General features: G+C 43.6%; 1 protein-coding gene across 1 annotated transcript; it reads right to left on the bottom strand.

Annotated features, from left to right (window-relative positions):
* Window positions 1–507: 507 nt before the first annotated feature.
* CALM2 (calmodulin 2) lies at window positions 508–13,039 on the bottom strand. Its single transcript, NM_205005.2, has 6 exons — window positions 12,946–13,039; window positions 8,810–8,840; window positions 4,372–4,515; window positions 4,189–4,295; window positions 3,184–3,319; window positions 508–1,985 (listed from the first exon to the last, which is right to left on the bottom strand). Exons 1-6 carry the CDS (start codon window positions 12,946–12,948, stop codon window positions 1,957–1,959), a joined length of 450 nt encoding a protein of 149 aa, NP_990336.2. The 5' UTR covers window positions 12,949–13,039; the 3' UTR covers window positions 508–1,956.

Genomic DNA, 13,039 nt, shown 5'->3' on the forward strand with positions numbered 1-13,039 from the left:
TCTCATCCTGTACCAGTTAGAAACCAACATCTCATGTCCAGATGCTAAGCCAGAGGATGAGTGCTGGGTAAGCAGCCTTTCCAGTTCCTTGTATTTGGCCTCCGTGTAAGCTCTGTGAATCTGTCAAGGCACAAACAACTTAAGGCATTCTGATGTATGCAGTTTAAACACTTTTGATAAGCCCCTCAAATGGAGGTACTTGTAGTCCTTTAGAAGCTGTGCTTTTGGAGATTAGTGACCATGTACATTTAACAAGTATTTGTGCAATCAGGTACAACAGCTGTCTTAATTCTGTTAGTATACTGATATTTGAGGTCTTTAAAACTTGAGGTCACTGCTCTGCTGGAACCAGTGGGGGTAATCAGGTGCCAGAATCCCCAACTAAGACAATCCCGTGGCATATATAAAAAACAGCCAGTTCTCATCCAGGGTACAGAGGCAAAATAACACAAATAGCCTCTGCCATGCCTCTGCAGTCTTGAATTTGCCCTTGGTAAAAAAAAACAGGTTTGTTCTCCATGTTAGAACATTTTAATTGTCAGCAAAAAGGGGTACAAGCACAGTCATGCTTACTAGCAGATCAGTAAGAGAAGGTTTTCCTTACATACTCTGAGTTGACCACATCCTGAAAAGCAACAGACTCAGACATGGCAGTTTCAGAACAGCCCAGGTGTGAGACTACATTACCCCAAAGTAGCAGCTGATAGGGAATAAACTCCAAAAAATAATTAAAAGAAAGCAAACAGGTTTAGTTGTCTGAACAAGGAATTTTAATTTTAGGTCAACTATTGAACTAGGTCAACATCCAGTTCACAATGTCTACAGATAGTGGGCATAGCCAGTCACTATGGTAAGTATATTGAAGCACCAAGCTCCACACAAGACTGTAAAATACATTTTAAACTACTAGTAAGAAAGCTTCTTCAAGTCAACAATACTAATAAAGGGCCAGAGTTTACGGTCTAAGATTTCACCTTCCAAGCTCTTAAGACAGCCAATCCATCGCATAAGCAAATCAAACTGCTACATACTGAAACACAGAGCAGCAACTGTATTGAACAAATCCTGTAAATAATTCAAGGATACATTGAAACAGTATGGGTAAATTGTAATTTTTTATTGGAAAACAAATATACAACTTGGAATGGATTTGAGGCAAATCGTGCCATAAGCAGATTTTTTTTTTTTGAAAATAAGTGGCTAAACAAAGTTTAAAAAGCATAGTAACAAGAGGAGAAAATGTTTTCTGGTACAGGACCAGCAGTACAAAAAAAATTGTGTACGAGTACCTGGATAATACACCCGTTTTGCATTAGTGCAACTTTTAAGATTCATATTGTTGACTGTCAATCGTCCACAATGTTAAGACTCCACATTTCAACAACATGTTACAGGTATGGCCACAAACAAGTTACTATGAAGTAAGTCAGAATACTTTCTACAGTGCATTAGCCACATATGCTATTCACACGCTTTTATCCTGCAGTCAACTGTAGGAATCTTTAACCTCAATCATCAAAAGCAGAATAAACTTACGCACTGGAAAACTAGGGTCAGCATCTCGCTTTAAATAAGGAACTGCTAATGCATGGTAAAACCTAACTTACTTTACGTAACTTGTTACACTAGTCATACCTAAGTCTTCTAGAGAAAGCTATTTTTAAACAATCCAGATGTTCCCTCATTTTACCAACTCCATCTAACATTAGATGTGCAGAAGGGCTTAAATATCCAGAGTAAGCCACATGCAACATTTGTTACTTAGATCAATTTTCCAAAAATCAGAACAATGACAGTAAGATAAAGGAGAAAAACATGGAGGAATGGCCTTCTAATTACTATACATGCATATTCTTTTGACAGTAAGGGAAAAACCTTTTACAGATAAGTTACAAACAGAGAAAAGGCAAATAAACAATTTTGTACAAGAAATTTAACACATTCTGTACAACGTCTTCACTTCGCTGTCATCATTTGTACAAACTCTGCAAAAGGAAAGAGTTCATAAGTTATTTGGAGAAAAACATGAGTTGCAACATCTGGCAAGTGACTTGCCTCACTGGTGCCAAATTACATTTCTAACTGTCATTTCCAGTTACATTAAAAGAGACATTTCCCTTTTCTACCAGTCATGCCTATGAACCTCCATTAAAAAAGGAAATTAACAGCTAAAGGCCTCTACTTTCATCAAAACTGTTGGTCCATCACTAACCAGGTAAACAGACTTCCAAATAAGACTGTTCAGAGTCACCTCCTGTCAACCTACAGTCACTCTTTACATGCCAAGAGAGGAGCCAATTCTGGTGAAGTCACCATCAGCTACATACATACGACAGGTGCAGTAACACCAGCTTGGACTTCACAGCAGAAGAGCTTATGTCCTACTACTTTGCCTGACCAGCTTAAAGCAACCAAGGCACTGCTTACTCACAGCATATAGAAAATTAGTTACTATGAAGTATGCTGCTTGCTTACCTTTCTGAACCACAGACTCAGGTTAGTGCCAGACACAACCATAAAGTTTTAAAGAGAAGCCACACCTATTCCTTGGGAACAGGTAAAGCGATTACCTGAAAATACCCTAGCTCATATTTAAGATGCTTGGAAAGCCAGAATGAAAGCAAGCTTAGACAGCTTGCATGTTCCTCAGAAGAGGAAAAAGAACTCCTTTTGCTTGCATGAGTTTCTTTAAGTTTCAATATCAGAAAAGAGAAGTAGAAAATTAGTGCTGCAGCCGATTTGTGTTACAGTTTATCTTAAAGGCTTTCCGAAGATTGTGAAATTCATGGGTATATTACAGGCTTTTCTTGAGTTTTGAAGTACTAATGAGAGATCAGTGACTTGTTAGAGGTCAGACCATTCACTTTACTGATGTGGTTTCAGATCAACATTTGCTAATAAACAAAGAAGTATGTGAAAAGCTGAACTAGCTTTCTTATACTAATGGCTATTGACATTATTAGAAAGTTTGTTTTACACTGCATAGTTCACAGCTGCCTTAGGAACAAAAAGTAGCAATCACCCACTCAAACCTATGTAAGCACTAGAAAGACGTTAGCTTGAAGAGACATAAAACTGCTGAGAGGACCTCCCCTGTGAATGCTGTCCTACTTAAACTCTGCAGTTACCAGCAACTACAATCACCAGCATGGAAAGTACAACAGCCTGTTAACAGCTCCTTACCTTCATAGTTTACTTGACCATCACCATCAATGTCTGCTTCCCTAATCATTTCATCAACTTCTTCATCTGTTAGCTTCTCCCCAAGATTTGTCATCACATGACGAAGTTCTGCAGCACTAATGTAACCGTTACCATCCTGGGAGGGGAAAAAAGACACATCTAATCCAGTTTCCTTAAGGCCTAGCAACTTGAAGACACAATCTTTAAGATCAGCATTAAAGTTACAGTTTTAACCACTAACATTTGCACAAGGCAACAGAGAGCCACAAGCATATCTTAAGTACCATCCAGGATCTCAGAGGGTAACAGGAACTAGGTGAGATCTGACTCTGTAATTCTGTGACTATATGATCTTCAAGAGGTCTTTCAGGAAGAACTTAACCAGTTAACACAGTCTACCTCGACTGTTCTGTCCTGAGGCATAACCATCTCTGATGGCAATAAACACCTACTCAGTCATGGGCCATTTGGTTCAGTTGTCTATTTCTCAGACCAGAAGCAGTTTCCCACTCTCCCACTTCATAGCAGTCCAGCATAAAACCACACAGCCTTCACAGGCCACTTTTACATATCCCACGTCCCAGTTCGAATGGAATATCAAAATACCAGTGCATATGGACTCAGTTGCTTTTTTCTTCCCCATGCCACACAGTAATTGGGTTTTCTGATTAAAATTACATTTCATTTAAGAAGCTGATTAACAGTAGACAGCGATTTACTTAAAGATAAAAGTGAGACTGAAAACACATGTATTCAATTCCCCTGCCAGCCAACAAGTACTGAGGTACCACAGCAAGCAAAACAGTATAGCACATCAGTACTGTCACCCACAATGACTCATTTGACTTTCAGGTACAGTACCACAGTATGCTCAACTTCAGCATGACTAGTTAACCTTTAAGTTCTAGATGGTAGGACTGCAAGTGCCCCTAGTTCACTAAGGAACCTTATCAGAAGTCTGAGCTCTTCCAACAGAAGGATTTGTTGAGGCAAACATTTCAGTACCTTGTCAAACACACGGAACGCTTCTCTAATTTCTTCTTCGCTATCTGTATCTTTCATTTTTCTTGCCATCATTGTCAGAAACTCTGGGAAGTCAATTGTGCCATTGCCTGCAAGATAATTACTTAGTTAGAAAAAACATTTCTCAATGTTTTAGTAAACAGTTACTTCTTATTAAAATCTTACCATCAGCGTCTACTTCATTGATCATGTCCTGTAATTCTGCTTCTGTGGGGTTCTGACCAAGTGATCTCATCACAGTCCCCAACTCCTTTGTAGTTATAGTACCATCACCATCCTTGTCAAATAGTGAAAAAGCTTCTTTGAATTCTGTACAACAACAAAAAGGAGTTAGTGCTTCCAGTTTTCAAATGGAGAGCTTACTTAACCATTTCAGAGCTACTGCTGTTTACTGGAGCAAATTATAAAACCTGAATTCATATTCTTAAAGGTTTTGAGTGTAGAGCTCAGCCTGCTGGAACAAATATCAACAGGAGTTGATGTCCTGATGCCGATGTTTCTACCAGTCCAATCACCACATTTTGGCTTGAAAAAAATGGAAGGCCATCCATTTCAGAACTACTCAGATGTCTGCTACAAATCACCTTGAAGAATCCCTGATACAGAGCTATTCCTTTCAGCTATCAACTAGAATAACACATCCTTGGCAGGAATTATTTCTCTTATGAAAAAATAGTGGAAGTCATATTAAGAAAAAGCTTGAAAGTAGTACTCAAAATGAAAATACTACAGCTTAATAGCACTTCTATTACTAATAAGAGACTATTCAATGGGCAGGGTGTAATTAAGACTCAATGTAGAACAGCTTTGCTGCAACTCACTTCTGCTGGACGTGCAACTCTGAACAGCTACTACAGTCTAGCACCATGGTTTGCACATTTGGCCATAGCTTGATAAAAAGGAACTGCTACTCTCCCACTGCAGTACTACAGCTTTTCAGTCTATGATTACTCACAGCAGCTTCAGTTGGTCAAGGGGAAAGGTCAGTGCAGTCACACCAATTGCTGCAAAGTTGCTTGGAAAACGGTGTCAGCCCTTCTATATCCTGAAACAGCCTTCATAGGAACTAGTTAAAAGCAGCTGCAAGACTGGCTGTTTTTCAGTGCTACCTCTCAGGCCCCTATAATAGCTGTACTGTCACCAGCAATATTAATACAAGCATAACATGTTTAATTGTCTAGTCCAAAAATGGAGTTGGTTTTAATCCATGCCATCTGTTTGTCTTCAGCTACAGACCTTAAACTATTTCACTGGACTGTAGCTGTTCACAGAAAAATTACAGTTAAGCGTGAAAAACTGATTTACTCCCTTATGCCATTCAGATCCTTTTGCAGCACTCAAGGCACTCAAGATCATGCCTTTGGGGAACAAGTTAGCTAAAGAGCATTAGAAATACTTTCACGAATTAGTTTTTTACCCCAACGTTTCCAAGTAACCTCCTTTCCAGGTGGTGGATTTCCCAGATCTGATTGGTCAAGTACAGCATAAAGCCTTCACCCATTTCATACTCTGAAACACTAGATACGAGGTACAAACTGGCAAGCATTGGAAATGCAACTAAAAAAATGCTTTTTATAGTTCATGGATGCAGTTACCATACCAGAACCATAGCCAAGTTCCATTCAAAAAAAAAGCAACTCTGTAACATCTTCAGCTCCAGAAGCCAGCTCCTGCTGTTCAGCACACGAGACTTAGAGCATGGCTACCACAGGACCAGATGGAACAGTTCCTTCTGCACTGTGATTGTAAAAATATGGGTTTAGAAGCCTACCCAAACAAGAAGCTACAACCTGCACCTACAGTAATTTGCAAGCAGTCTTCAGGGCTAGGTTCCAGATAGCTTTAGAGGCAAATGAGTTTGCTACAATCAGATTTTACACAAAGGAAAAGGCTTTTTGGTCGAGCCCAGCAGCTATGACCACGGGATGCCATCATTCAGGAACCTCGGAAGACAGTTTCCAACAAGCATCAGGTACTCCAATGTTGCTCAAAACAGCCAGCTGTTAGCCACGGCTATAGACACAGTCAGTACAGGCTGCCACTGTAATCCAAACACAAAGCAGATTACACAGCACTGCAGCAATTCCTGCAAATTCCAAATACTTGTTTTCTACAATTCAGCAGTATATCCTGAGTACCTGAGATGAACCAAAAGACAACTTCATCTTTTTTTATTCAAAGATGCTGTAGGCTGAAGTTATAACCACCATTCTACTCAGTCTCAGCATAATATCACCTTCCATCAGTTAATTGCTACTCTCACTCTTGAGCAGTTTAGAGGGCTGTTTCCAAACCTTCATAGGTGAATAAGAATTGTTCTCCTATGAACCACCAAAAGCTCTTACTTAAACATGAGTATTTCTACTATGAAATAAATTTTAAATAGCTGTTGTGGTCAGATCCCCAGAGAACTACAGCACACGAAGAACAAAGCGCAATAAAACACCATACACAGGCCTACTTGTTCAGAGAGTCTATTTAGAGACCTCTGAGGTCTGGTGGAAGCATTGCTTTGGGACAGAAGTATCCTCAAGTTTTCTTAGCCATCCACATCAAGCAGTTCTGGCCTATTTACCTTGTTTAACACAAAGCTTAACCAAAAGGATATCCATTTGACCTGGCAAATTCAGTCCTGAATGAAGCTACAGCTACCATTCACATCCTGTACATCCTCAACTTGTGAAATTAAGTCATTCATGACAGATAGGCCCAATAGGTTTTTCACCTCAGCCCATAACAAAAAACCTCCAGCCTTACAACAAGCAACAGTTTCTAAAGTTCTCACAGAGCAGAAAGAATATATGGAATCTTGAATTGCATTCTGGTGAAAATACTGTATTTGAGAAAGTCTTCTTAAACCTAGGAGGAGAACTGTCTGCATTTTACTACTTAATTCTACTAAATGAACGTAAGGCTGTCTCTACCTTAACTACTGTTTTCTTAAGCCCATCTTCAAATCAAAAGCTATGCAAGTTCCCAAACTGAAATGGATTAGAAAGGGCTCAAGACTATCACATAACCACAACCCCTGTCAATCACTTGAACTGTACTTTTAACAGTTTTCCCATGCAAAGCACTGACCTTCATAGCAAAACTAAGCAGGACAACTGTACAACTGTACCTAAGCATTAAACCTAGGTGCTTAATAGACGAGCAGTCGCCTTATGTCTTTGCATCAGAGTGACAGCTTACTTGCAGACATTTACTTCATGAAATACCACAGCTGAACTCAAAGTGACAGCCCATTAGAATTTTCACCTGCATGGGAAGAATATTCTAGCATGACAAGCTTATTAATATCCACTTTTGGCTCCAGGAACTACTATACTATCATCGCTAATCCTGAGGTGGTGTTAAGAATAAGCTTCCTGTTTATACTCCATAAGCAGCTAGATCAACTAATAAAGCTTCAACAGTTAAGAACTGGAACAATGAACCATTATCAAAGCAGCAGCAGCAACAATTGATAAAGCCTGCTCCCAAACCCCTTTAAGATATGCAGGCAACTCAAAGAAGTATGTAGCTGAACTAGATCTGACGTGTGCTTACAAGACAGCACCATGGCAACACATAAATAGACTGAGAGCTTTCCACAAAACCATAATATAGTCTCTTATGACTTAAAGCAAGCTTCTGAAGTCTAAAAGCCACCAGAATATTCTTACTCTTAAAATGTAGCAGTTAAAGTAAAAACAAACTAGCTCACTTCTGTTTAATAGCGCCTTTAAAAACCACACCACAGCTAAGTACCAAAGCCTCTCAGAGGTTGTATGCTTGAGTTGATACCACACTTCACCAGCTGAATCTGAACATCCTCTAATATCATTTCATCCAACAGCCAGGCACACAGACATCCTAGCATTACAGCTACATACTCGTTAGATCAGAAAACTCAAACTAGAAAGCATCCACAGCAAGGCTGAGTTCTGCATTACCAACTCATTGATAGGACTTCAGGTTACAGTTACTCAAGCTGAAATCAATCTACAGAGAGCAGCGACAGATGCTAGTTTGTGCAGGGTGCACAAGAATGAGATGAGACTCAGGGGGCCACTGCTAACACTTGGGAATTACATCTTTGCTTAAGCATTTCAGAGCATGCAGCAGACCTTCAGAACAGTCCAAGTACACAATGCAGTTCCAAATATGGAATATCAACAGTTATCATGAAAGCACTGCCTGCTGCTATCTGAACAGCTAGTCTCAGATACCTTCACTGTCAACAGTAGACCAGCAAGCAAATTAGTTTTGCCTTCTGCTAGAAGGAGGCTTCAGATTCCAAGTTTTTATCACAGACTTCCCCCCACCCCCCCATAATCCACACACACTTGTTTGCACTTAAATCATCTTCTGAACTTCAATAAGTAGTTCCAGTGCCTACAGAACTATCTACAACTGTTTTAGCAGACAAAACTTCAAATTCATTTTATTCATCGCTGCTTTACAGAATAAACCTTTAATATTTAGGCAATAAATTACAGCATCCACCAATACCTCCTCAGTATCTAAGAAAGCTAGGTAACTTGCATAACATGGACTGTCACTGGATTAAGAGATGTGCCAGGTCAAGTAGGAGTATCAGCACAGCATATGAAAACCTCACCTGCAATCTGCTCTTCTGTCAGTTGATCAGCCTGCAATAGAAGAGAACATCATTACAGTTGCTGCAAAATTTGAATGCAAAGATACATATTTGTAGTGGCCTTTGAATCAGGTAACTTCTCAGGATTCGCCTTCAGCATTTGGAAATAATTCCAATGAACACTGCTCAGAAGTCATTGGGATAGCCTGCTAAGAACTGGCAGATTGTTTTCATTTCCTGACCCTGTAAATATCTGATACACCAAGAATGGATTTCCATGCACAATTACCCCAGCTATGCTATGAAACCCAAGGCCTGCAGGCCCCCCCACATCAGTTGAAAGGGCTCATTAACACACCGGGCTATGAGTACTTCCCCTAGACACAGTATATCTTGCAGCAGTATCCCCCTACATCCCAAATATAAGGCAGGTTCTTCTCTCTTCTCAGAAGTTACAATCCCACAACTAGAAAAGAAATACTCTTCCCTAGAATTAAGTACTCCCTCCACTAACAGAACCTCAGGTCCAAGGCAAGATGCAAAAAGCAGAGTCCACATAATTAGTACTAACAGCTTCTACCCAATCTGGTAGTTTCCATGCATTTGCATTCGAGTGCCTAGACTTCTTTCAAACTTATCTACAGTCAGCAGTAACATAAGGCAGCTTACAGAACCACCAGGCAAAGGCCCAGCACTACAAAGGCTTACAGGTTTGGCACCAGTAGTTAGGTAAGCACCACTTCATACATTCTGTTATCTGGGACCACTTTAAAAAGTAATTGAATTTGACAATAAAAACCCTCAGTCTTCAAGGACAAATCCAACTAAGCTTCACTCTTGATAGAATACAAAGGTGTTTAAGAACAGTAGAAACATGTTCCCTAGGTTTCCATGTCAGCTGATTCTTCAAATAAGTTCAGGACAGCTCCATCTGAGTGACATTAACAAGGCAACCCATTTCATCAAGGAATCTCTCAAGCTCTTTGCCCTATAAAACACTGAATAGTCAAGACTTCCCAATACCAAAAACACCTCACAGCATCACTTCAGCGCTATTTTAGTTCGTTCCCACTGTGATCATTTCATCAACAACCTTCCTCTGATCTCTGCAATATCAACAGCATCGTTTTCAACTGTTTTTTTTGTCTACAAAGGTTGCTCCACACATCAGCATTCTGCTAGTGCAGTACTGAGATGGGTATGCATCACCTGTCCATTTTTGCTAATTTTGACATACATTACATCTCCACATTGATTAACTGAGCTCACACTAAAGGCTAAACTGCTTACAAGAAATATGTATATGGTAATAACCCCAGATAAGGGCAGTGATAAGCAGTTTCTCATACAGCCTCTGACTCATACACTCCAGAAATCAAGATCACAATCACAAGCAACTTCTAAAAGACCAGTTGAGAAGCTTTCATAGCTATACCCTCTACTCGCCCCCTCTTCAGCAGCTGTAGGCAGTATTTCTTTAATGAGCTTCTCAAGAGTGGCAGCAAGACAGGTGAGAAAGTCATCAATTCCACATCAGGCTTTGAGAAAATGTAAGCACCCTGCTGGACACTTAACAGAAGCCTAACAGATTTCTGCTCAGCAGGAGCGTACCATTAACACACTACACGAAGGTACGTGTCTATTTACATTTTTATCACTCAAGTGAAGAGAGTTATGTGCTACATTTCCACAGGATATTTTTAACCCCAGAAAGCTGTAGATCAAATATAAGTAGCAGGAACCTGATTTATTTAGGTCAATACTTAAGGGTTACCACGTTGAGTTACATACTGTTTTTATATATACAGTTTTATCTGAAGACATGACATTAAGCAGCGTTTAAGCTGCTAAGTGCTCCTGAACTCTTGCAGAGACTTAGAACTTCCTATAGCCACTAGCCATGAATTTGGATGAGCTCTGTCACTAGCTTCAATAGGTACGGCCCTTGTGAAGAGCACGATGCTTACTAGAAGCGATAGGTACAGGGCAGCTGAAAGATAAGCGAGGAGGTGGGGCAGGGCTGAACAAACACCATCTGCACTCCGCAGTGCTGGGCACTGCAGGGAGCACTGCGCAACAGCAGCCAGAGGCGGAGCCAGCAGGGCAGCCACCCACTGGGCAGCATGGAGGCAGCAGCAGCCCTCAGCCCCAACACCGGATCCCCGTTCCGAGGTACAGGCCGCTTCGTTCCTGGTGGAGGGCCTTCGGGGCTCCCGTGCCGAACCGCAGCTAGGTACTCTCACATCATACCAGTGGCCAGTAAGCGCACCTTCAGTGACACAACCCGACTCTAAAAACAGTCACGTTTCGACCACCTAACGCTCCTCACTTTAGCTCAACGTGTTTCTTACTTAAAGCCAACATCCATCTGAAAGCCTCCTCTGCAAAGGCTGGGAAACCTCGCAGCTTGGGCATTACCTCCTCATCTACACTGCAGCATTTTTACTGCAGTACCTCCCCTCCCCCATTATGTCAGGGGCCTGACAACGAATCCAAGCTGCCTAGGGAAGAGAGAGCTGCGATGTGCAGCAAACGCAGCCTCTGGAGGTAGTGTTTCATTACAGCCAGAGCCGCTATGCAGTAACTCGCCTGGATATCCCCCAGCAGATCCACGTCTCACTAACGCTGCCTGACACGGAGCTAGAGACAAATCACAGAAGAGATAAGACAGATCCCTTCAAAACCTGGCAGTTTGGCATACCTCACCCATGCCAGATCAGAAGAGACAGCTCTGTTCTGCCACAATTAACCGAAGAACGAGAACCACAAGCACACACGGGCTAAAGTTACACCTACAGCAGGTCGGCTTACACCGGGCACAGAGCGTTTTGCTTTCCCCAACACACGCAGTACTGGCCCGGGAGCCCTGAGGCTGTGCCCGCGGGGGTTGCCAGGAGCCATGGCCGCGCCTCCCGGACACACCCATTTCCACACAGCCCTCACTGGAAGATACTCCATTTTTGGTTCTGTACAGATGGCCACGGCCGGCCAGCCCGGAATTACTGCTCTTTACAGACAGCCTGCTAGTTACGCTCACTATCGAAGGAAAGGCACGGAATCAAGCTTCTGTTCGTTTAACTTCTTTAATTAAAGCGGCTGAAAGAGCTATCTGTGCTCATCTTTCATGTAACACAGCGGGAGTCCACAGCCGTCCGATTCCTTAAAGGCACACAATGAATGAACGCGGTCAGTCCCACCGCACGGCACCTTCTCTCAATGCAGAGATCGCTCTCAGCAGCCATCGGTGGTGGGTTTGCGACAGAATCATTTTCTGTATGTTTCAGCATCCACTCGTTTTAATACGATAACCAAACCCGTACCCTACGCACCGAATTGGAAACTATTCTCCAATCTCGCTCGGTTTTAACTCGACAGAACCGATTCGAATCCTAAGCAAACGCACAGCTAAAAAAAAAAACTACACCGCGCTTGACCGAGAAAACGCAGTACCGTCCACCGCAATGACCAAAACGGGAAACCAGAACCGCTTAAAAAAAAAAAAGCCCTGGTAGAGCAGCAGCAGGGCGGTACCGCGGCCTCGGCCCCACCGCGGGGCCGGCGGGAAGGAGGGGGAGGGAGCGAGCCGCTCCCCGCCGCGCTGCCGGTGCTGCCCAGGGGCTGCGGGCTGCACAGCGCGCCGTGCCAGGCGCAGCGCCCTCCAGACAACCGCACACCTCCGGCCCGGCCGCTCTCCGCAGGGGCAGGAAGCCAGAGGCAGAGCGGCGCGGGTGCCGCCGTGGCAGGCCCCCCCCCCTCCGCGCTCTCCTCCCCGAAGGAACCGTTATCCGCCGCCCCCACCTTCCTCCCCCCCCTCCCCCCCACCCACCCACCGCGCGCCCGACATGGCGCCCGAGCTCAGGGCAGTTTGAATTTTGAATCCGCACCAACGCCCCAGGGCGGGAAAGGGACCCGAGCGGGACTCGCCCGACGCCACTTCCTCCTACGCGCGGAGCGCCTCCGAGCGGGACCCTCCGCCCTGCCCGCCCGCCCCGCCGCACTCTGCCCTCGGCCAGCGACACCCTCACCTCACCCCACCCCACCGCGCCGCCCGCACGGCGCCTCACCCCGCAGCCCCCCGCCTCCTTCCCTCATCTCGCAGGCGCCCCCATCACTCGGCCCTCGGCCCGCACGGCCCCGGCGTGGCCCCGCGGACTCACCATGGTGGCTCGGCCCGGCTGCGGGGTGCGGTGGGAGCTAACGGCTGCACGGTGCGCACCAGCGACCTGCCCGCTCGACGGCTCGCCTCACACT

Source organism: Gallus gallus, chromosome 3 (assembly GCF_016699485.2).
Source record: "Gallus gallus isolate bGalGal1 chromosome 3, bGalGal1.mat.broiler.GRCg7b, whole genome shotgun sequence".
NCBI lineage: Eukaryota > Metazoa > Chordata > Aves > Galliformes > Phasianidae > Gallus > Gallus gallus.

What these genes read in the sequence shown, in the direction of transcription:
- CALM2 (NM_205005.2), bottom strand. An exon ending in GACAGAAGAGCAGATTGCAG is followed by an intron (nt 4,516 to 8,809) that starts GTGAGGTTTTCA and finishes GTTGTTGTACAG; the next exon opens with AATTCAAAGAAGCTTTTTCA. An exon ending in TGGTCAAGTAAACTATGAAG is followed by an intron (nt 1,986 to 3,183) that starts GTAAGGAGCTGT and finishes TTCCTTTTGCAG; the next exon opens with AGTTTGTACAAATGATGACA.